At 35.6% G+C, this 22,781-nt stretch overlaps 1 protein-coding gene across 2 annotated transcripts in view; it reads left to right on the top strand.

Moving 5' to 3' along the window:
* The window catches only part of AUH (AU RNA binding methylglutaconyl-CoA hydratase), a 103,573-nt gene extending 86,751 nt beyond the window's left edge, over positions 1-16,822 (top strand). For both annotated transcript variants that reach the window (XM_085043573.1, XM_085043572.1), the window contains 4 exons: positions 11,420-11,607; positions 12,880-12,930; positions 14,726-14,773; positions 15,630-16,822. In XM_085043573.1, the coding sequence (XP_084899699.1) occupies positions 11,420-11,607; positions 12,880-12,930; positions 14,726-14,773; positions 15,630-15,707 (365 nt within the window). In that variant the 3' untranslated portion in view covers positions 15,708-16,822. The remainder of the gene's footprint in view (positions 1-11,419; positions 11,608-12,879; positions 12,931-14,725; positions 14,774-15,629) is intronic.
* Positions 16,823-22,781: the final 5,959 nt, after the last annotated feature.

Raw genomic sequence — 22,781 nt, forward strand, 5'->3', positions numbered from 1 at the left:
TCAAAAAATATTTATCTCTACTTTTTCTGAATAAAATTACATTAGTCCATTTGACTAAAACACTGAGGTATTTTTCTGTATAGTTTGTAAATTTTAACAGGTGTAATCAGATTTGTAAATTTAAAACTTCCACATCTGCTGTAGCATATCATCTTAGGTTCCACCCCTCTGCTATTAGAAAAGCCAACTTAGCCTGTTGCATGGTGATTACCAGACTTGGATTAGTAATGACCACAGAAGTTGCAAAACTGATTCTGATGTATCTCACTTCCCTTGTTCACAGATACATATACAATGTATTAGAGCAAAGCAAAAATAATAAACCTATTTCATACTGCTAGAGCAGTTGGTTTGAATTCGAAAATTTTAATGTTCAATCAAAAGAAACCCATGTCTTTGCATTTAGGGAGCTATAAGAGTATGACCTGTTACTAAGGGGCAGGAAACGGATAGGAAAAAAGCTTTTGATTGTGCATACAAGTTTTTAGTGCTTTTTTTGTGTCAATAAAAAAATTAAAATAGAAACCCTCTGAACTACTCATTTATGAATATTACAAGTGGACAGTTTTCTGTGTATTAGAAGTACTACTACTCAAGAATTTTGAGGCATGGAAGACAGAAAATATTAGGCTAAATCTTTGTTCTTATTAAAAAATAAATTACTTAAGGATTTTTAGGAGCAGAAGATCAAAAGTGGTAATCTTTTGTTTCCACTAAAAGGAATAAACAAAACCACCTGATTAAGCTTAAAAGATAATCAAACTTATTTGTTTTGGAGGTACAGTAACCAAATTTAAGAGATGCATACAAAATGCAGTTATGCTTCATTTATCCTGTAATATATAAAATGCAGTTGTTCAGAAATATTTGAATTAATTGTATGGGTGCCATCATAGCATTATAGAACACAGACGCATACTTGGAAAACACAAGTAAGCCATCTCCTGATATCTCAGGATAATGTAAAGATTGAATGAAACATCTGACATCTCTGATATTGAAGAAAAGCTTTCTAGTTTATTTTGGCCTCATTTTCAGCTGCCACAGGTTCAGCTGTGACCTTGAAGTAAGTCACATCAATGTATCAGGCCAAGGTAAGACAAAATACTAAATTTGATCTACTTACGATCAATGTTAAATTTGAAGCAAATGAAAAATACATCTTTTATATCAATATGAAGAGTGTAACTCTTTTTAATTGAGTAGTTTATTTATTTGGAGAACTGTCATTACTGAATAATAGTACAGAGTCTAATTATTTCCATTTCATATTCATTTATGACTGTATTATATGAGAAAGAAAAATAGCTTCCAAATTCATAACAAATTCACTCTATGTCTGGCATTTTTCTTCAGCATTCAGAAAATTCAACAAATGAAATGGCAATTGTGTAGTCTGCCTCAGAAGAACAGCTGCACGTTAGTTCACCAAAAACAAGTTGGACAAAATGATTTGTGGAGTACTGTTTCCTTAATTATTTCACAGAACCTTTCTGGCTCTGGAGACTTGTTTGAGCCAGCTATTGCAAATCTGTGAATTCCAGAAATAGTAGATTCTTGTCCTTCTGTCTTTACCTCCATTTTTCCTCACAAAAACAAAAGCTGTTAATCCTTTGTAACTTTATGCTAGCAACTCTATGTTAATGTTCTTCATATTTTAATAAGAAATTGAGATCTGCAAAGCTAGTGTTAATCAGATGACTGAGTTAATCTAAGTTTTCTCTTGACTAATTCTAAGCTAATTCTTGTTCTGGCAGTTTTGTGAAACTGTAAAGAAAACTGGAACAGAGTGCAATGTACTTGACGTAGACATGAGTGTTACAAGAATTCAGTCTCTCAGAAGCCTATCCTGATGCATATTTTGACATTATTTTGCATCTGAGCGTCAAGAAATGTGAATGACTACACTGAAACTTGATTTATGCAAACTAAAATGATGAAGGAAGTTAATTTAATTTTGACCTTACAGTTCAATATGCTAATATCAAGAATACCTAACAGAAGTAGTTTCTTAGTTCATTATGAATAGAGTGAAATTCTCCTCTTGGGCCCTGTGAGGTCCTCATAGCTTCTTGGCTTCCTTGATTTTGCAGAATGATGAAATATATTTATTGGCCAAAGAGAATTAGGATGGTCCTAAGAATTTTTTTCTAGACATTTCAAGAAAACAAGCTAAAGGAAGGCCTTATTTGCTCAGTTTCTAGGAAATAGAGTGATGACCTTGCACAGAAAGAAGACATTTAGGAATTTTGCACAGGGTTACTTGAAACTTTGCTTCCAATTACAGTAATCTATTCTAACTCCCTGCGATTGCAGGCTTACTCCCTCCCTCAATTTCCCAGTGTTTTTTCTTTAAAAAGTCTTTCACGCCATACCCTGCCTTCCTTTATGTGCTCCTTGAGCATCAACTGTATGTATATTTGCAAAAAATGTTTCTTAATTTTTGAGGAGTAGGTAGTTGTTTCTTTCCCATTCAGCGTGTTTGCAAGAAACCACCATTGCTCTCTCTTATTTAGAGAGTTAAAATGACCTGAGCCAGAGTACTGTGGGGGATCTTGACTGTGTTTAGTCAAATAATGAGGGCGAGGTTGTCCATGGGATTCAAACCTAGTAGCCTGGGCTCACAGCTGCACCTAGCCCTCTGTTCTGTTATGAACCAGTAAGAAGAGTTACCTGTGCAAAATGATTAAAATTGCTTCTGCTCAAGGCTACTTCACACATTCAGTGTGAATACCAATAGGGTCACTCTCACATTAATGGTCTCATTTTTATTGATTATGTTTTATTTTTATCAGTTCAAACAACCACGGCTTTCTTTCACACAGGTTCTCACTGGTATGAAATAGTACGTGGCTTGAGTACAAGCACCAGGCCAGAAGGGAGGGATAAATTTGCTTTAATAAGTCTTTTTCAGTTGTAGGTAGGACTATTTAAATCCTGAGGGTTCAGTTCAATGGCTGAACTTAATTATCAACCAAAACCAAGTTGTAAAACCAAAATGTTTTGATTCGGATTAAAGTATAGTTTTTTGTTTCACCTGAGATATTGTTTTAGAATCTTAAAAAAAACCTGAGGAAATACATGTGTATGAACAAGGTAACAGATGAGAGAGACTGAGATAGCAAAGTAGACTGTCTCAAATCATATTTATGTTTTGTAGCATAGAAAAGGCATAAGGGCCATGCTAACACATTGCAAGCTTATCTTGCTTTTGGTGTTCCACCAGATATCTCCACAGGTAATTGAAGGTCTTTTTTTTGTGTGACCTTCAATTACATGTGCATGGTAAGATACAACCCTGTTCGACTAGGATTAAAAATGGAGGTGTGATAAATGCTTTCAATTTCTGAGCTGTTTCAGTGGTCTACTTCCAATAAGGATAAATGTTACAACTGAGTTTGGATAGGGAAGAAGGCTGACAGTAATTAGGGTGAAACACATCCCATGCTTAAAATGAAAGAGAAGTAGTAAGTTTGTTAAAAAATACTGTTTTATCTGAGAAAGAAGGAGAAAAGAGAGTGAGGCCAAGAAGGTGATGTGGGTTCATGCTTGCTCATCAAATTTCTGGCCTTGCAGGCAAATGGACTCTTACAAGGCTTGTCATTCAGCATTTTTTCTTCAAGATTCCGTGATTCTCTTCAAATTTCAAGAGTAAGGTGTCCTTTATTAAAGAATTTTTTTTTTTTTAGTTTCTTGCTCAAATGCCATGTGTTCTCTGAAGGACTTAGGTAGTAGTAGAGTTTTTGATGTCTCCAGGCTCCAGTCAGGCAGATGGATTGCTGCCGGAGAAGGGTCAAAGGACCTGCATGTAGGAGTGCTGTAAGAGATCCAGAAACTAGGAGCAAGGGCCGGCTGTAGCCACAACTAGAAGCACAAAGTGTTCAGGAGCGAGCTCTGTTCGCTGCAGAATAGTCCTGCCTGAAAAGCAGGATGAGGCCAGTTAGTGAGAAGTGAGTGGGGCTCCCTATCTTGTTGAACCTTAGCATTTGTTGCACAAACTATTGTTAATGACTTGCATTAACTAAAATATATGTGCAAATTTTTAATAAGTGCAGTGCATGGCTCCACACATGCATGGCAGCTATTCTTGCTGTTGATACAGGTTTGTTTATTCATTACCTCATGCCTGTATAGCCCCTAATGTGTCTCTTCCTGAAATTTGGATGTAGGATGTAAGGAAAACAAAATTAGTGTCTAATTTCTTTGATCCTTAAAACTGTAAAGGTCCATGAAATCCAACTCATATGTGCCTGATTGGGTGACAGAAGAATATAATTAGCAGTAGTTTCTCCATCTGTGGGGAAAGACATGCTGTTGCACACAGCCATGTTGCAATGCCTGCTAAAAACTGTGATTTCTGTATTACTATGTCACAGCAGCAGGCAAGAGGAACATAAAAGGTGTTTTCTTAATGTACTTCCTTAGTGTTGTAACAGTCTGACAGCTGAAGACTGCGAATAACAACCTTTTTTGTCTCTTTCTTTGTTGATTTCATCTCACTTGTTGATTTCTTGGTTTTTTCCCAAGAATTAAAAAATGTCTAGAAGGTGATGGAATATGCTGTAGTTAAGGAAAAAGTCTGACTAGTCCCAGGCAATAAAGTGTTAAAATACCAGTTTGTGCTTATTGGGGTAGGTCCACTGTTGCAGGAACTGGCTTTAAACTGAAATGTTTATACTGGAGTGTCTCAGGTTCCAATTTACGGAAGAGTTTCCTTTTTGCATTGCATATTGTTCTATTAATGCATGCCAGCTTTGAAGGTTTTGGCCGATTCTTTTGTAGAATTTGTGTTTTCAGAGCCCCCTCAATTTGTTGTAGACATTATGTTATAGCCTAAATACTGAGCTAGATGCAGTTAGCTGTGTATGCTTCCTCAGCTGGGAGGACATTTTACTTAAGATGAAAAATGTGTTCATATGTACAAGATCATTTTGCATATATTTACCAGTAGAGAGAGTGCTCTGCCTTCTAGCTACTTGGTAGTTGAACCAGGTGGGATTGTGTCCTCCTACTGTCTTGTTAGCTCTGCCGTTTTCCGTGAGCTCCCATTGTTTCAGCCACCAATTCTCCTTTCTTTAGTGCTGCTCAAGTCAGAGAATTTCAGGGATGAATAATTTCAGACATAAATTCTTTAAAACCCATTACTCTGAAAGGGCTGAAAGCAGATTAATTTGATAGTCGGGATGGGAGAAAGAATAGGGTTAGGAATAGGAACTGGCTTGGGGGGCTTAGCAGATTTCTTTGCTGTGTGGAAGAGTGAAATGGTAGATTTCCATAAGGAGAGCACTGAAGTGAGGAAAACATTCAGGACACTTTATTTTAAGTGGTGAAGACTTACTAGTCTGTTTTTTGCCTTGCTTGTTGTTTCTTCATTTCAATTCATTCCAGTGAAAACTATAGTAATTGTCCCAATTTAATATTGTGATCTCATTAAAAAAAAAGTAAAAATAGGATGCTACCAATACTACCATAGTAATTAACTTTTCTCTTTCACTTACCCCAGATAGGGACAAAAGTTTTTCTCATGCCCATTTTTTTCTTGTGTTGATTTCCACATTAAGTGAATTTTATCTGTCATAGCTAATTGAAAAGTGTAAGAATGTGGACTAGTAAAATTATTTTTTTAAAATACAAGTTAAATAAAAGTTCTTGCTTAATATTACACATAAATCCCACATGATTTGTGAAGTATGATCATACACCTCAGCACTGGTCTAAACCTCCTACCTGTTGTTACAGCTGAGTAATGACTTCATAAATGTGTGGGTGTAATTTTGAAACTGGAAAATGCCTTCTTAGGGGCCATTAATTTCTATCTGCAGCAAGAAGACTTACGTTTTAATGTGTATCTACTTTTGAATTTCATTTATGGTGACTTATTGCATCCTCAAATGAAATACCAAGTTCCTATATGGAGTAATAGGAAGGCACGTGTTCTTACTGAATATCTCTGTGTGCTCATGCTTGTTGCACTTGTGTACACTTAAGTAAAAGTTAGTAAGTAGATTAACAGTCTTTAGTACTTCTGGCTTTTTTTCCTCAAGTAATTTCAGTTTAAAACTACATAAGACATATTCTCAGTGTGTGCTTTAGCAATACCACCAGTCCTAGGAGTCCATGGGGGGTAATGCAGAGTTGTGCTTCTCAAATGGTGTTCTGTCTGACAATGGAGTTGTTTGTGCCATGTTTTTGAGTGAAATGTGGAGTGAGCTCCTTGCTCCAGCTGCAGGATTTCTTTTGGAGTCCATTTCATAAACTTAGGGTTCCAGATGCATTTCTTTGGTTCCATCCATTTCACGTACACAGCCATCTGCTAGGAAACCATCTTCTATGTTCTCAATCTACAAGACAATTACTTATTTTGAAAATAAATTAGTTTTTCTAAATTACATGACCATTTAATCTTTCAGTACAAAAGCTGTAATTATTTAACTGCTAGTGAATTCTTAAAGTGTTTTTACACTTCCTCTCATGCATCTTAAGCATTCGTACATCTTCAAGCCAAGTACTGCATTCTTCTGATTCAAGCTGTCACCTTCAAGCCACCCACGCATGGCGGTTTGGTAAAGGCATTTTTCAGATAGGTTTTTAAATAAACCAATCCACAGATGCAGATGAATAGGACGGATTGTGAAAGTTAAGGACTGATTTGCAAATGAAGTGGGCTGTTTTGGAGATTGGCTTTGCCACAGCTAGGCTGGCATAGATAGCAAGTCGTCCTGCCTCTTGGACCTCAGCTAGGGAGACTGTGTCTGCTGTGCCTGTGGGGCTTTCTTTGGCTTGACTGACAAGCCAGACTTCTATGAGCCCTTTGGGCAACCAACTGTAGAATTTTGCTCAAAAAGCCTCTTTTCTCAGTCATCACAGACCCCAGGCCAACCTCTGAGTCAGCCTGAGGCCACTGTCTCAGGCTTTTCTCAGATCTCCAGTCTTTTTCCAAACAATGACTTACATGGCCAGATAGAAGAGTGGCCTTACGTACTGCCTGCTCTTTCTCATCTCAGTGCTTTATTCCTCTTGCAGAGATAATGGTTTTTTTTCCTTTTTCTTCTCCTTTTTTTCTTCGGGGTGACATTTTCACCCTGTCATCTTTTTGCATCTTTATTGGTGTCTTTTCCCATCTCAGCTGGTTTTGGTTGTTAGTCAGCTATCTGGTTGGGGCTGGGGAAGGGCTCTTCATGTTCTCTTCTGAGACAAAACTGGAGATGCCTGAGTCCATAAGATTTATACCTGGATTTAAATTAACTAAAACATGTACAATGTCTCAGGATCAGGGCCTAATTTTGGAAATAATCTGTTGGAAACTTGTTGTTAAATATTATCTAGGTGGAATGTTTAGACATTTAGCATGTTTTATATTCTGAAAATTGTTTAACTTAGCAACAGATGGCAGGTACTTTAAAAGCAGAAGCTAATGTTTGTTGCAGAGACTTTTAAAATATGACATAATATGACTGAAAAGTGTTATACTAGAATAATAATTTTTTCCATATTAGTCTATGTATGGACTTATATTGTTGAAGATTCATTATTATGAATAGCAGCTTTCTGCATTCTATATTTTTATGAGTTTCAATGGAAGAGTGAAAAATCTACTTAAAGTTTTCTGCAAAAAAATCAGAAGGGTACATTTTACTTGACTAATTAGAAGGGGTGTGGGTGGCAGGCTTTGCTTTCACCACTGATTATCAATAAAATATAACAAGTGCACAGTACTCTTTAAAAGAAGAAAGCTAAACCTGTCAGTTAAATTAATCCACTGTGAATCAAACAATTCTTGGATAGGATAGGATAGGATAGGACAGGACAGGACAGGACAGGACAGGACAGGACAGGACAGGTTAGGATAGGATAGGATAGGATAGGATAGGATAGGATAGGATAGGATAGGATAGGATAGGATAGGATAGGATAGGATAGGACAGGATTGGATTACTGGTTTTTACTTGACTTAATAAAGAGGATTATTACTGAATTAAAGTTTGGGGGTTTTTTGTGAGAACATGATTTTTTCCAGTATATTTTGACCGTGCTGTCAGCTATGAGAAACTACTGACTGTAGATATTCTCTGCCAGAATGATGAATTTATTTCCAGTAAGCTAGTTGCTTCATCTTGTTGGATATACTCTTGGGCATTTATCACGTAATTCCCTTAATTCAAACCAGTTGTGTACATATTTTGTAATTGATGAATTACTGACAGTAAATAAATACTCATACAAAATCAACTATTTGTTAAATTAGGAAAAATACTTTTTTGTACTGGAAACTAGCAGTCTTTTGTTTGCTTTATCTTTTCACAGTAAACAAACTTTAAACATTAACTAGTGTAATCTAAAAATGCTATTTACAATTATTACAACATTGACTATATACCATTTCAGGTAAGAACACATTTACATTGCAACTGTATGTTAAATACTTTTATCAACAGAATGAGTAATACCAGATCACTAGTCCTTGAAATAACATGTCATTAAATTTGTGAAGATGAAACAACTATTCTCCCGTCAAATTCTGCACTACATTTAGATGAAATGCCTTGGTTAAGTAACGTCTTTGAAGATTGGGTGTTACTTCCTTTAGCTCTGATTGTAGTTGGCAGGCATTATGTGTTCTTTGTGTATTACCAAAACAGAACATCTATCTGTGGTGTATTCTGTCTTTTCTTCATAAATGGATGCAAGTTTAGTGTGTTGGATGTATTTTAGTGTGCCGTTTGCATTTGATTAATTTGGTCTTACAGCTTTTCTGTGTGCATGTATCTTACCCCTACTTCTGAATAGATGTGATTGATGCAGTGAACTGTTGGCTTCTGTTCTGTGAATATTAATCAAAGAGTATGCTCTTCTGCTTAATGGCTTTTCAGTGTAGGAGGCAGCCAAACAACTATAGTCTGCTTTTTTTTTGCTCTTTAATCATTATTGTGTAAGACACTGGCAAGAACAGTTTTTTTTTTAATCTATAAACACTATTTCATGCTTAAACATATCCATTGTTTGGTCGAAGTTATGAAATATTGTTGCTCAATTAAATTTTGTTTTCAGCATTTCCTGGTAAAGCAGCAATAGAAGAGATAAAACAGTAAAGGAAGGGGCAGATAATTAAGTAAAAAAATAGTAGGAATACATGCAAGAAAGAAGGAGAAGATGCAGAGTCAGTAAATTCAGCCTCATATGGTTTCAGGTCTTATGATTTGGACAAATAGTTTTCTTTAATCAAAAGCCAAACTGGATGCTTTTCTAGATTCCGTGGCTATGGTGAAAGGAATAATTTGTGACTAAAATATTCTTAAGGAGAATAAGGTAGACATTTGCTATGTTGCAATATGTGCTTAAAATGGGTATAAGAATAGATGTTGATTAGAGTGTGACAGCTTATTTGGGTGAGAAATTACAAGATCTTCAATATTTAAATAAAAAAGCTAATAAATGTTTGTTTGTGGTGATGGTGGTGGTACAGCTCAATATCAGAAGCAGAGAGTTTCTTGAAAACATGGCTCACATTTTTCTGGCATGTAGGTCTGGTAAAAATTTGATAGATACAGCTTTAGTCATTCTCCATGAATGTCACCAGTGAGGCAAGCCAAGGCTGAAGGGAAGGGTTATGCTTAAGGGTATGTAGTGTTTTTTGGGTTCTGGTGGAGGGCTGCTTTAGTGTGTGTGCATTCCTTGCCCCTTTCATAAAAATGTCTCTTAATTGTGCTGTTAGCAAAATTTTACCCTTAGCACTACCACAGGCTTAGCTTTAGAAAATGAAAATGCAGAATTAGCAGAATTTGTTGAGTAGGAATTCCTCTTGCTGTTGCCTGTTGTCACTGATCACTAGAACAGTCTTACTAAGTCCTCTCAAGCATTGTAGGATCATAGAGAATATCACATTGTTCATATTTACCAATATTTTTGTTCTACAAATTTTAATTTTTATAATAATTTTTCATTCCTCTAGTTTTTTTCTAGAAAATATATCTTCGTTTTTCTTATAGATCATCATCTTCTGATATTCTAGAAAAACCTAAGGCAGAAATCTTCCAAATCTTCTGCAATTTTGTATTATACAAGGTGTTCAAAGGCAGATCTGTTTTTGTGGAAAGGAATATAGTACTACTGAAGCCTGTGGTTCAGAAAAAACCAGTAGTTGAAAGCTGAATCATTAAATGACTAAAACCCTTAATTAGTTTCCAGTCAGTTTCTATATCAGAAGTATATTGAAAGTATGTTCAGGAGACATCAGTAAGGAAACTGAGTGGTTTCAATAAGACACTGGTGGCTTAGTCTGCCATTATATACTGGAAATTATTATATTTTGTTAGTTCAACACACATGTTCACGGTGTTATACCACCTCGCTTTGAACAACTCCTATAAATATTCCTCTTGCATATATACATATATTTATATTTGAATATATTAGCATTCTCTTGCAGAAATAACTATTTGGAAAGAAATTTTTGCTTACAGACTGTTTGTATAAATAGAATACTTGTTTCAGGTCCGTGTCAAAATGGTAGACCTTGTGATTTTCAAAATTCTTTCTCCTGGATAAAAGCCTTTTCCACTGTTTTAATTTATAAACATGTGCTACAGTGATTTGAATCTACATCTCTCATTTTGATAATGATTACTCCCACATTCTCATTCTTTGTTAATTCTTCAAAAAGTTAATTGTTAGTCCAGCTAAGCAATCTTTACCTGCCTGGCTAATGTAGTTACCGCGTATTGACCTTCTGGAAATGCTGATAAGTCAAAGAAGTTTTTAATGTGCTAAGAACAGCTAACTGTTATAAAGTTAGATGCCTTTCTCTGCTGATCTGCACCTGCCATTGTTCTTGACTAGTTTTTGTAATCATGCTTTAAGGTTGCAAAAATAATATGGAAGTAAGAAGAGACAAAACCATGGCTTCTTAGAGACCTTGTCTAGTAGTGGTTTTAGTTTAGTTTACATATAAATATTGTCCCTAAGGTGCAAATTTTGGAATAGGCTACAGTCTTGTAAAGGTATACATTCTTTTAAAGTATAGTTTTGTGAAAGTGGTGATTTATATTATAAAAATACATAATTTTAAAAAGAAGCAGAGTTTTTGGATATGTTAATTACTGTCAAGATGTTTTTGTTCAGCTTTTGGCTGATATGAGTAAGGTAGCTTGTCTATAATAGAACAGAATCTCTATTAATAGAACCTCTTCTCAGTTATTTACATGTCTTTCTAAGAAACAGGGCAATTGGTTTCAATATAGATGTAGTTTGAAAACTGAAGAAGGTATTTAATAATGACTTTGTACTAATTGAATTTCTGTGTGTTCATGTAATTGTTTATGGAATTTAAAATTAAAATACTTAAAATGAACAAGGCATCCTCATTTGTGCTATAGATACATGGAAAACTAATAGTTACATTTTCTCTTTTTACAAACTCTAGGGGGGACACAGAGATTACCTCGCACAATTGGAGTGTCATTGGCAAAAGAACTAATCTTCTCTGCACGCATTGTAGATGGTGAGGAAGCAAAATCAATAGGATTGATTAGCCATGTGGTACAACAGAATGAAGCAGGGGATGCTGCATACAGAAGAGCATTAGCTCTGGCAAAAGAATTCTTACCTCAGGTATATTAAATTATTTTGATTTTGGTTTTTAGTTTTTACCAAATACTAAGACTGAAAAAGAAACAGCTGTATTAAAGAGAACGGTTGTGTTGTATATTAAAAAGCCATACACATTGCTAGTTACGTGACAAGAATAAGAAGTTTTTTCTCTTGTATTGAATCGTGTTACTTAGTAATTATTTCATAGTGAAGAAAAAGCCTCTATCAATTCTCATCTCATCATAATTGGTCTGTTTTCATTACATGTTCTGCTTTCAACTTTTAAACAAGAAAAACAATGGTGTGTAGGTCTTATTTTTTAGTATAGCAATTATCTTAATAGGTTATTTTGCTGCTGTTGAACACTTCAGAAGAGAGGCAAAAGGTCCCAGGTAAAAAAATCATAGGAGGCAGAAAAAAGAAGTGATTAGTGAACCACTTTATTGGATCACAAGCGTAACAGCTAAAATTTTTCACTGGAAATATAAAATGTTATAGCTTAGATATGGCATTTAACAGTGGTTATTTGTGTCTTGAACACCCTGATGGAAAGACAAAAATGAAAAGTACAGTAAGAAATTTTAACAGTGGTTCTGGAAAGTTGTTTTATGGCTACAACTTCTTACTGGAATTGCCTCATAAGCATTTGGCTTTTGCCAAATCAGCAGGCCTGAACATCCAGAAGCTGATGGATAGGCACAGGACTGAGACAATTCCCAAAGTTATCTTGCTGTTCTGCAGCACACTGGAGGCAAGTGTGGAAATCCTGCTGCTCACTGGGGACCTCAGTCACTCTCAGGAGTGTCATCACTTGACCAGTGCAGCCTTTGCAATAGTGTACTGTAGGTTTGAAGCTTGCAACAATAAATTTTATTTCATGGTCACATATTTTCGTGTGTCTCTGTTGTGTGATAGTAGGAACATAGGGTTGACCTTGCAAAGACCTATAATGATGTATCTTAAGGTGGCTATTCTGAGCTTTGTTTTGAAGGGAATTGATGAAGCTTGACAAATGCAGACATACTCAACACCTTTGAAACGTAAACCAAATACAATAATTAGGTTCTTTTGAAAATAGTATACTTTTACTTTTTCTCAATAGTCAAACTGTCAGTTTGAAAGCAAATGTCTATTACAGTGATAAAACCCACAACATCTGATTTATATAATATAAATTGAATGAAAGTCCAAAGTCTAGATGGTCCCAGTGTAAGAACATTGATGTGCAGACTCTTCAACCAGAATTCTAGTAGGTTTTGATGATATGTGAATAAACTTTTCCTTTCATTTTAGGGACCAGTAGCAATGAGAGTTGCAAAACTGGCTATCAATCAGGGAATGGAGGTAAGGATCTGCACTTTCCATGAGAGTAGGACAGAAGTCAGGCTGGCAACAGTTCTACTGCAGTGAATTTTTTTTTCTAGAACTCTTTTCAATTTCTCACTATGTAGTCTTTCAAAAACGTCTATTTGGTTAAAACTTTCTAAATAATAAAATGCAATTTTCTTATGTCTCAGACTCCTGAGATGCTGATTTCTGTAACAAGGCTTGGTAACCTCAGGAGTAGTGTACTCTGCTAATTATTAATAGTAGAAAGTAAACCTAAACTACTATGAACAAATTGTGTTTCAAATCCCAGGTGGAAAAAATTATCAAAGCATACTCTGTCAAGTCTGTGAAGCTCTCAGTGCTCAGTGTCTAATAAAGTTAAAGGCTGAAGGACGTATTATTTATTTTAAATGGTTTAATCGTGGTTAGTGTTAAAATTGTATCTGGAGCCTGATTTCATGTTTGATTCTGATTGCCACTCCATTTTATACACTATTGACCTAGCTCTAAAGCTCATTAAAATCCAGTCTGGACATGTGTTTTGCTTTGTGTGTACAGATCCTCTTGCTGAGTTCAGCAGGCCTATTCATATTTAAAGTTAGGCTCTGCATCAGGACACCTTGTCGCTCAATCTGGTACAATAGGAAGGGGATCATACCACATACAACATCTGAATCCAAGAAGATTAATTTGAGAGTGGTTCTTTTTTCTTAAAAGTCCCAGAAGCAACCAGTGATATAATTGAGTTCAGCAAAGCGTGACACCAGTAAGTGGTGGCCTGAGAACCAAACTCAGATGCCATTGCACAAAGAGTATGTTTGTTAGCTTTCCACGGCAAGTAATAGTGGAATTCAAGTATTATTTCAGTACCCAAGGCTCAGAATGCTACAAGCTAAGTTATCGGGCTACCAGATAGAATGGATTGAAAGGGCAAAAATAATTATGTTTATAGAATTAGGGATGTTAGGGTTGGATGGACTTGGAATGATCATCTGTAGTTCATCTTGAGACCCAAGACAAGATGTTCTGCATCAAATGCAATCAAGCCAAAGGTCATCCAAGCTGTTGTTACAAAACTTCCATGGCACAGATATCATGGCTTCCTTTGATAACTTATCCTTGATTCCTTTGATAACTTATCCTATAGCTTATTTGCCCTTGAAAACTGCTTGTGATGCATAGCCATAGTCCTTCCAGTGGCCAACTGGAGAGCTAGTGAATTCTGCAGCATCTGGTACTTAAGACAGACAGAGAAATAGTGAAGGCAAAATTCAGCCTTTTCAACTGTTTAACTGGTCACAAAGAAACTAAATGTATTAAAAATAGATGATGATGATGCAGAACAGCCAATGGCCTCTTTTTTTGCTATTTTAAATAGTTTTAAACTTGAAATTGTGTTTATTTTGTGACATGGTATCCTGTTCTTATATAACACTTTGAAGATACATTGTTTCAGAAAAATTTTTAAATAGTTATGCAGTGCATCTTTCCCCCTGTAGCAAATGAGATTATTATAAATGTGCAGGTAGCTAATGTCTTTTACCTAACCAGATGATCTGTAGTAAAGAGCAGACATTTTTTGAGTGTATTGTGTACTAGTTATATTGCCAAATCAGGATTCTGTTACAGAAATATTAACGACTCTCACCACATGTCAACATAGCATTGCTATGTTAAAGTAGCATAGCAGAACTTTGCAGGAGTGTTTTAGTATGTGGCATATAGAAGCACAATATTTATGTTAGCTGTGACAGTATAATATATTAAATTTTAAAAATTCTTTTAAAAACCATTGTATTCTTTTCCTCAGGTCGACTTAGTAACAGGTTTAGCAATTGAAGAAGCTTGTTATGCTCAGGTATGTGAATATGATGAGATGAAAAAAACACAGAAAACAGGCTTTGTTGGTGCCTGTCATGAAACGTGCAGAAATTCAACTAGAAATTACTCTGTGATTTCATTTGCAAACTTTTTGGCATTTTGTTAAAACCTTCCATTTGGTCTGTTTTTGTAAAGAATTTAAGGAAGGAGGTGTAGCTCAGGACAATAACATTTCCCTGCCAGTACTGTTAGGGTGAAGGTAGTGAAGCACTACCAGCCATATACCCAGCCAGTCATATACTACCATGCCAGTCCAAGAACCGCCTTGCTTGTGCTTTGTTTTGATTTAACATGAAATAACACAGAAGACACTTCACTAACATGTACCACTAATGGCATATGTGCTAACCAATAAAAAGTGGAGACAAAACATGGGAATGATGTGTTTAAGATTGTATGTTCTTGGACTTTGAAACAAGTTTTTGTGATAGAAGAAAAAATAGAAGCATCAACATTATGTGCTTATTCAAGATGTAATCAGATTAATAATCTTCTTCCCCCTGAGAAACCCAAAATGAACCCAATCAAAAAAAAGCCCAACAAACCCCCCAACCTCCCTGCCCCCAAAAAACCTCAGAAGCAAACTCTAGGGAATTTCTTACACTCATCTGTTTGGAGAAAAGGTACTCCTTCTCCACCCAAGTTCTTTATCAACCTTATGTCATGACCTTGAAGTGTCTGATACATTCGTATATCTGACTAGATAGTTTTAATTTTTCTGTTCTATTGTATGTTTCATCTTGGATGCATTGAAGAACTATGATTTATATGAAAATATTTTTTTTGGTATTGCTTTTGGTGTCAATAATGAATTGTTACTCTGCTCATTGCAGACTATTCCAACAAAAGATAGAATTGAAGGCCTTCTTGCATTTAAGGAGAAGAGACCTCCTCGCTACAAGGGAGAATAAAAGAATCTGATGCCTTTAAAATACAGGGGGATAAAAGTACTTCTATGAGGACCATTTAGGTGCACTTTGCATCCACACCTGGAGTATCACAATCACCAAAGTAACAGAAAATCATAAAGATGTTACAACATTTTGAATGTGTCCATACTTGTACAAGTGCAGATAGAAATGTGTGTCAGCTCATGCTCATTGCAGTTCCTCATGGTTGATCTGTGTATTGGCAAAGTCACAGGTTCATGCAGCATTTTTAAAATTTCACATGTATGAAACATACCATTTCACAATTGAAAAAGCTCTGTAAATTCTTTACATAGACAAAATGTATCTGTGATGTTAAGCATAAATCTGCTAAATCATTTTATCAAAACAAAAGCAACTACTGAACACCAAAAATAAGAAATTGTACCAAATATGCATTTAAATGATTCTCATATCAGTAAAAATCATATTTGCATATTCTACTGTAATATCTATATTATTAATAAAGCTAGGGGAAATGAAAATGACTATAATTTAGAAAATGTTAAGCTTTGTTTATCTAACTTAGACTATTCTAAGCAAAATGAAATTGACTTTAGCACTTCATGGTGTCCGTTTGATAAAGTTGTTGCCATTATATTAATTTAATTCATTAAATGAGGATGTTTTTTGAGGCCAGCCCTTAATTATACATTCTTGTATGTTGAACTTGTCTTTGTCTTGCATTTTTATAACATATCATCTGATCAATACTGTCAGCTGTGAAGGAACTTTATTTTACCTGCTCCACTTATTTTAAATTTTTGATGATTGTATTAAAGATGGTTGTGCAGGTAATGTGCTCTTACAGAACCTAGAATTATCTTAATCTCCAGAATATTCCTTTTGCAAGTTTTATGAATGTATATTTGTATACAACAGGGATGATATTGAAAGGTTCTTTATTTTATGGTGGCCTCAGAGTTCTTTTCATACATTGAAAGAGAAGTGCAGTAGGTTAGAAGGTAAGAAAACTGTTGTGATTCATACTGTGTATTTGCAGTGGACACAGCATATACAGCAAATGTCTGGAAATAACCTTGTAGAAAATATTTTTGTTAATTTCACTGGAAAATAAACATGGCTTAGCAGTTCAAGGCTGTGTTTTTATATGGAAACAAATATATTCATGCTGGGTTACCATTGGCTCATGAAACTTGTGCATGCTTTGCTGTTTCTGCAACATTAGCTATGGTCACTGTCCATATCTATGATGATAAAGCAGCTCATCAACATGAAATGACAAGAACTCATTTAAATTCATATTTAGACATATCATTACATGTAAATTGATTATAACTGGTAGAGCTCACACTTTGTTGACTGGTAAACTTGCTGAGTCGATCATTTCTTGCACAATAATTTGCAAATAAAGTACTAGTACTTGTTTTGATAGTCATATAAAGCCTACAGGGTCATTTTCTTGTGTTTTTGAAATGCTAACATGTCATTTTCATTTTTACTGACTAGGAAATAATTATGTTAATAGGAAAAAAAATATTAAGTCTATGCTGATGGGTTTCTGTTTCATAACATTGATATACAGTCTGGTTATTGAGCCGCCTCTTTTTCTACCAAGCACTGATTAAGTAGCATCTGTGAATGTCTATTCAAAAACATCTAATAACTCTAAATACTGTGGCATAAGACTCTATGTCTTAACTAGTAGTTTTGATCTCATAAAATAATTTTGCTGTCACAGTGGTCTCTCCATTCCTTTTCTCAGAAGAAGATAGTGTCATATCTTAACAATTTAAGTCCCTTCTTTGAAGTCAACAGTTTGAATATTATTACAAAGTGAGTATCAGTAAGACAATTTTTAAAGGTGCTTTGGACTGATGCTGAAATATTTCTGGATGAACAATATTTTAGCAAAAGATTTTTTAATCACTTACTGTCTCGTTCATTAAGTGATGTGTTATGATGGCTGCAGTGCTTATGATTAATAGCAATGTTAGAACTCTACTTCCGCAAGAGGGTTATTTGTAACAGAAATGTTCATATAAAAGCTGACTTTTCCATAAGAAAGGTATGCTCTGGCAAATCCTCCTTCAAGCACTCAACTCTTTCAGTTCCTGGTAAAGCCATGCTTTTCCCCACAATATCTCATGGGCGAGTGAGCCCTGGTCTCCACTGGTTTTCTGAAAGATTATCTCGTGGTCCCTACACATAAGCAGCTTTTTCTCATGTTCCTGTCGAGCTCAAGTGGATAGTGAGTTCTTCTGCACTTCACTGAGTTGGATATTGAAAAGTTATAACACAGGTAGGTCCATTACCTTCAGGCAATAACTTCTCAACATTTGTAAGTTCAACTTAATAAATTGCCTAGAAATTCTCAGTTTCATGCAGAAATTAATGTGTGACTTTGCATAACACATATAATTTTACCCTTTAATCTAGCAAACCATTTGTATTTTCAGTATTACTGAAGTAATTCACATTCTTAGTAGTTTTACTAAATTTCTGAATAAAGTTTTCATGATTGTCTGCATGGCTTTTGTCAGTTCAATGCTTTTGAGTAGCTCACCTGTAATGAAAAAAAAGGTGTCTTTTATTTATTCTAAGGTTATGTAATGATACAGTTAAGTACTTTTGGAGATGTTTTCTATGGAACCTTTTTATGACAGGTGCAGAATCATTGGTGCCCGATTATTGTTGAAATTCTGTCAGTCTATGTGAAATTAGTCCTAGTCCTCTGATATGAACCTACATCAAGGTTCATATCAGAGCTTTTCTAGAACTGCTTTTAACCAGCTGCATTCAGAAAAGTAAACATCAGTATGTGTCATTCTCAGCTGCTTCATATTTTACTTAGTCATTGCTCTTTGATGCAGTTAATCGTAGTCACATTTGTTGAAGAGATCAACACAGGAGAGAGCAGAATATCATGCTCCTTGGAATCTGGTTTTGTGAGAGTTTGGGAGTAAAGTAAGGGGTTTTGGCACTAGTGTTACTCCACATCCCAAACCCAACTCACAGATGCAAAGTGAAAAAAGTAGTTAAAATCTTAATTTATCACTGCATAGTCTTTACTTAATACTTTTTCATGCAAGAAAATCCCTGAAAAGGTGTCTACTGAGATTAATGAGCGGATTTATTTACAATTTTTAAAAATGTACTCAAAAAAATAATTGTTTTTGTAATGTGCGTTGAACAAGATGTGCTTTCATGTCTAATTTGTGGAACTTTAGCCTTGTTCTTGCACCTAATGACACTGCTGAAAAGCTATAGGGCTTTATTGTCTACTGAGGCTGATACAGTCTGTGTACTCAAGGTGTGATAAAGTTCATGATGATGGGATTAAGATGTTCTTTTTCTGCACACTTTTAGAAAGACAATTATCTCCATAAATTAGAAGAAAAATAATTGTGAGAAGATAAACCAAAAGAAGAGTTGTGTTCAGCTAAAGGTAATAAAATTCCTCTTGTGTACTTTGTGGGATTACAATGACTAGCTTTTCTAATAGTGCCTTTTTTTTTTTTTCTGTTGGCTTTTCTTTCCTCCCAAGTCAGAGGCATGAGTGCAGGGAACACTAAAGAATTTGTATGGGCTGTTTTCACTTTAGGAACTTTAGTATTTTATAAGCAAAGTTAGTAGAGTGTAAAAAAATTTCCTGAAATGTCTTTGAAAGATGTAATCAGAAATTGCCATGTTATCAGTAAAGATTAGGTAATACACCTTTTTTATTACAGATTTAAATCATGTTCTGTTTCAGCCTTGGAACCAAGTTGAATAGACGTTTCTGTAGTTATGCAGAAATGTGCTGTGTTTATACAATGTGTTCATTATGCTTTATGATGTATGTGTGTGTATACTGCCATGTCATACGCATGCAGATCTATCTGTATGTGCATATGTATGTGTGTACATGTAAATAAAATTATCCAGACTGTCAGGCAAGATCAAATCAATCCCTTAGGATGCGATACTACTATTCTGCTTCAGGAAGTCTTGAATTTTTTTGTGCGAGAGCACAACCACCAAAACAGTGGACTCCACACAGCAGATACCATGACTACTACAAGTGGCCATACTTACCATGTGTTCTGTAGCACAGAAACTCTGCTGCAGAAGCAGCAGGCAAGTAGTGAGGGGATGCATGTGTATTACTGTATATCTGGTCATATACGTATGGTAATTCAAGGCTAGAATAAATGTAGTGGGAGTCAAAGTGAGTTCTTGAGTTTCAACAAAGGTGTGGCATCCAGATAGCACATTCCTCCCAGTACTATAATATCATTTTCTCCTGCAGTTTGGAGAGATCTGCTGCAATCATGAGCAGCTCATTAATCAGCCGCTGTCATAGATTATAAGATCAGTGTCTACCCCCTTTAAATAAGTCTAGACTTAGATTTCATCTTCAGCTTTTATCTAGTAGATAATTCTTCCAAGGACACACATTCATATGGGAAGAAATATGAAGTATGTTAAAAGAATTTATTACAGAGGGTGTGAACATTCTGTGTCAAAGCTAACTCCTATTGCAATACTTGAGTTCAAAATAGTACATTAAGCCTCTAAGGCATAGTCTGTATGTGTATGTTTTTAAACTCTTCAAAGTCCTGGCTAGTGAGTACTATCCTTTGATTATAATTTCTAAAGCGTATGCTAATAAAGCCTTTGTAACATTAAAGAGCTGAGAATATGGTGCAGTTTTCTGGTTGCATAATATAACCACTTTCAGAAGAACATGGAAAGTTTGTTATTTTTGTAAGGAACTTATACATCAAATTGTTGGTTCTTTAATCTGGCAACTGCTAATTGATTTAACATTTTCTCTTAAGCATAAGGGACTTTGTGATATCATCTTTGGCTCAATTCTTTTTAGTATGTTAAAAATTCTGATGCCAGTTGTACAAATTTTTTAAAAATGTGTCTCTACCATACAGCTTAGAAAGACAAAATTAAAAAATATAATTGTAAGGATAGAGTTGTGAAGGTTGGGCTTTCATGACATATGAATGTTAATAATACATCTGTATGCTTGTGTGGAAAGTTTGACTCAGCACCTTTTGTGTAATAAGTCTTTACTGCTGGGGCTGTTGTCTTCAAAGCAGAAGTATTTTTGTAAATGCATGTGAGTATCTTCAGCTAGTGAACCCTGAGGGTGTGTGGCTCATGTTGTCCTGCAGTTATGGTCTCTTGGCTACCCCTTCCAAGTAAGGGTGAAAGGAGAAGAGAGCCAAGGAACATGCTTCTAAGAAGCAGTGGGTCTTGAAAGGGTGGGTTCAGACCGCATGTTTAAGTCATAGTTCATTTCAACACGTTTGTTTCTAGTATCTTCCTGAGCAGCTCCACAAATTGGATCTTTCTGCACTGGTTGATTACAGCATCTGAGTTCTGTACCCAAATGAGTAGTAGGGATCGTAACCTCCAAACGTGATTCCTAGAGTGTCTGTATAACAGATGAAAGGAGGTGGGAGCCACAAAAATGACATAACAAGAAGGATTCTGCCTGAGTTACTTGTTTGTAAATGAACACGTGGACTCTGGGTTTTCCACTTTGGATGGAATGAAATTCCTTTCTTTATTTTGGATTTTACAAATCTTATCTGACATCAGTCCTTTTTTAAAAAAGTGAAGAGTCTATGCTACAGCCCTTCCATCTGTATAACTGCTCAGTAGTTGAAGGACTCATGAAACACCAAAGCAACTCAGTTTCCGCTCTCTCCTTTCACTTAATAGACCTGAGACAAACTTTCCTACAGTAGTGACCTGTTCACTGGATTCTCTGAAGTCATTCATGATGAAATTTCTCTAATTACTTATTCTACAAGTTAATTTATTGGGATGTAGAGGTGATTACATCCACCTAATAGTTTAGAGAGGTAATGGCTGTCTGCAGTTCCCTTATGCAGCATCACACTGGTTTTCTGTTCACTTTCCTCTCATCCCCAGCATCTCCTTTGTGCTGAATGGTGTCCTGTGTGCTGAGCATGAAGATGTTTATTGAGTCAGACTCCTTAGCTGTGGAAGGTTTAGTTCATGAATCCCAAAAGGCCTTGGATGTGGCACTTTCTAATTGCTGTTGCCTAATATCATCACTTTCTGATGCAAAATCTCACCACAAATTTTGAGAATCTAAGTTTTGGACTCAGACAGCTATATATCTGTGTAGACATAGTTTTGTGATTGTGCTTCTAGTCTGCATTACTCTTTAGGATTCTTAGTTAAACTTGAAAATACTTCCTCTGTGTAAGCAAGGGTTATCAGAAATCACTTTTCAGCCATTGCTATCATATACTAGATCGCATGATAGAGCCGACTTGCTGTTAACAGGTGGTAATACTTATGGATACTGGCTACCCCTGTCTGTACCAGCTCACCAAAGTAGTCAAGACTGTCATCATTGAGAGAGAAGGAAACACTAAGCAAGTTAAGAGGGGAGGTGATGTAGGAGCAGCAGTGACTTGGGTACAGTTGGCTGTGCTTCAAAAATTGTGTGAAACTGGTTATTCCAGTTAAGTAGCCTCATTATGCCAATAGACACGAAGTAGCTGTGTGCAGGACTCTGTGTGTGTGTGTCTGTATGCATACTATATAAAATGTATGTCCATGTGTCCAGTCTGCTTCCAGCACATAGTTTCAAGGTTATTCATAGAGGCTTTTAAAGCATTGATTCCATTTCTAAAATAGTTCACTAAAACCACATCTCCACAGGTATGTGTGTTTAGAGTTACAAAAACATTTTGCCCTATACATGTTTTTATATTTCATATAATTACAGCATATTTATCTGAAGTATTTCGCAAGTATAGTTTTGTGTAATACTGGTAGGAGATTAAGTAATAGCTGCTTACTAGCACTATTGCACAAGAACATCAAATGTTATTACGATGTTCCGAGATTTGAGGTACCAAGCATGCTTTTGGCTGCTTTGCTCCTGTGACCTTTATGCTCTTCTGGTTAATACAGCAGTTCTGTAACAATGCACATGTTTTCCTTTACACAAATGCCAGTAACCACTTGAGCAGGGCACTTGATTCCAGTTTTGATGGGCGGTGCCTATAATGGACAACGGTAGTGTATCCAAGCCAAGTTGGCTATCTTTGTGCT

This window comes from Lichenostomus cassidix, chromosome Z (assembly GCF_008360975.1).
Source record: "Lichenostomus cassidix isolate B80296 chromosome Z, HeHo_3.0, whole genome shotgun sequence".
NCBI lineage: Eukaryota > Metazoa > Chordata > Aves > Passeriformes > Meliphagidae > Lichenostomus > Lichenostomus cassidix.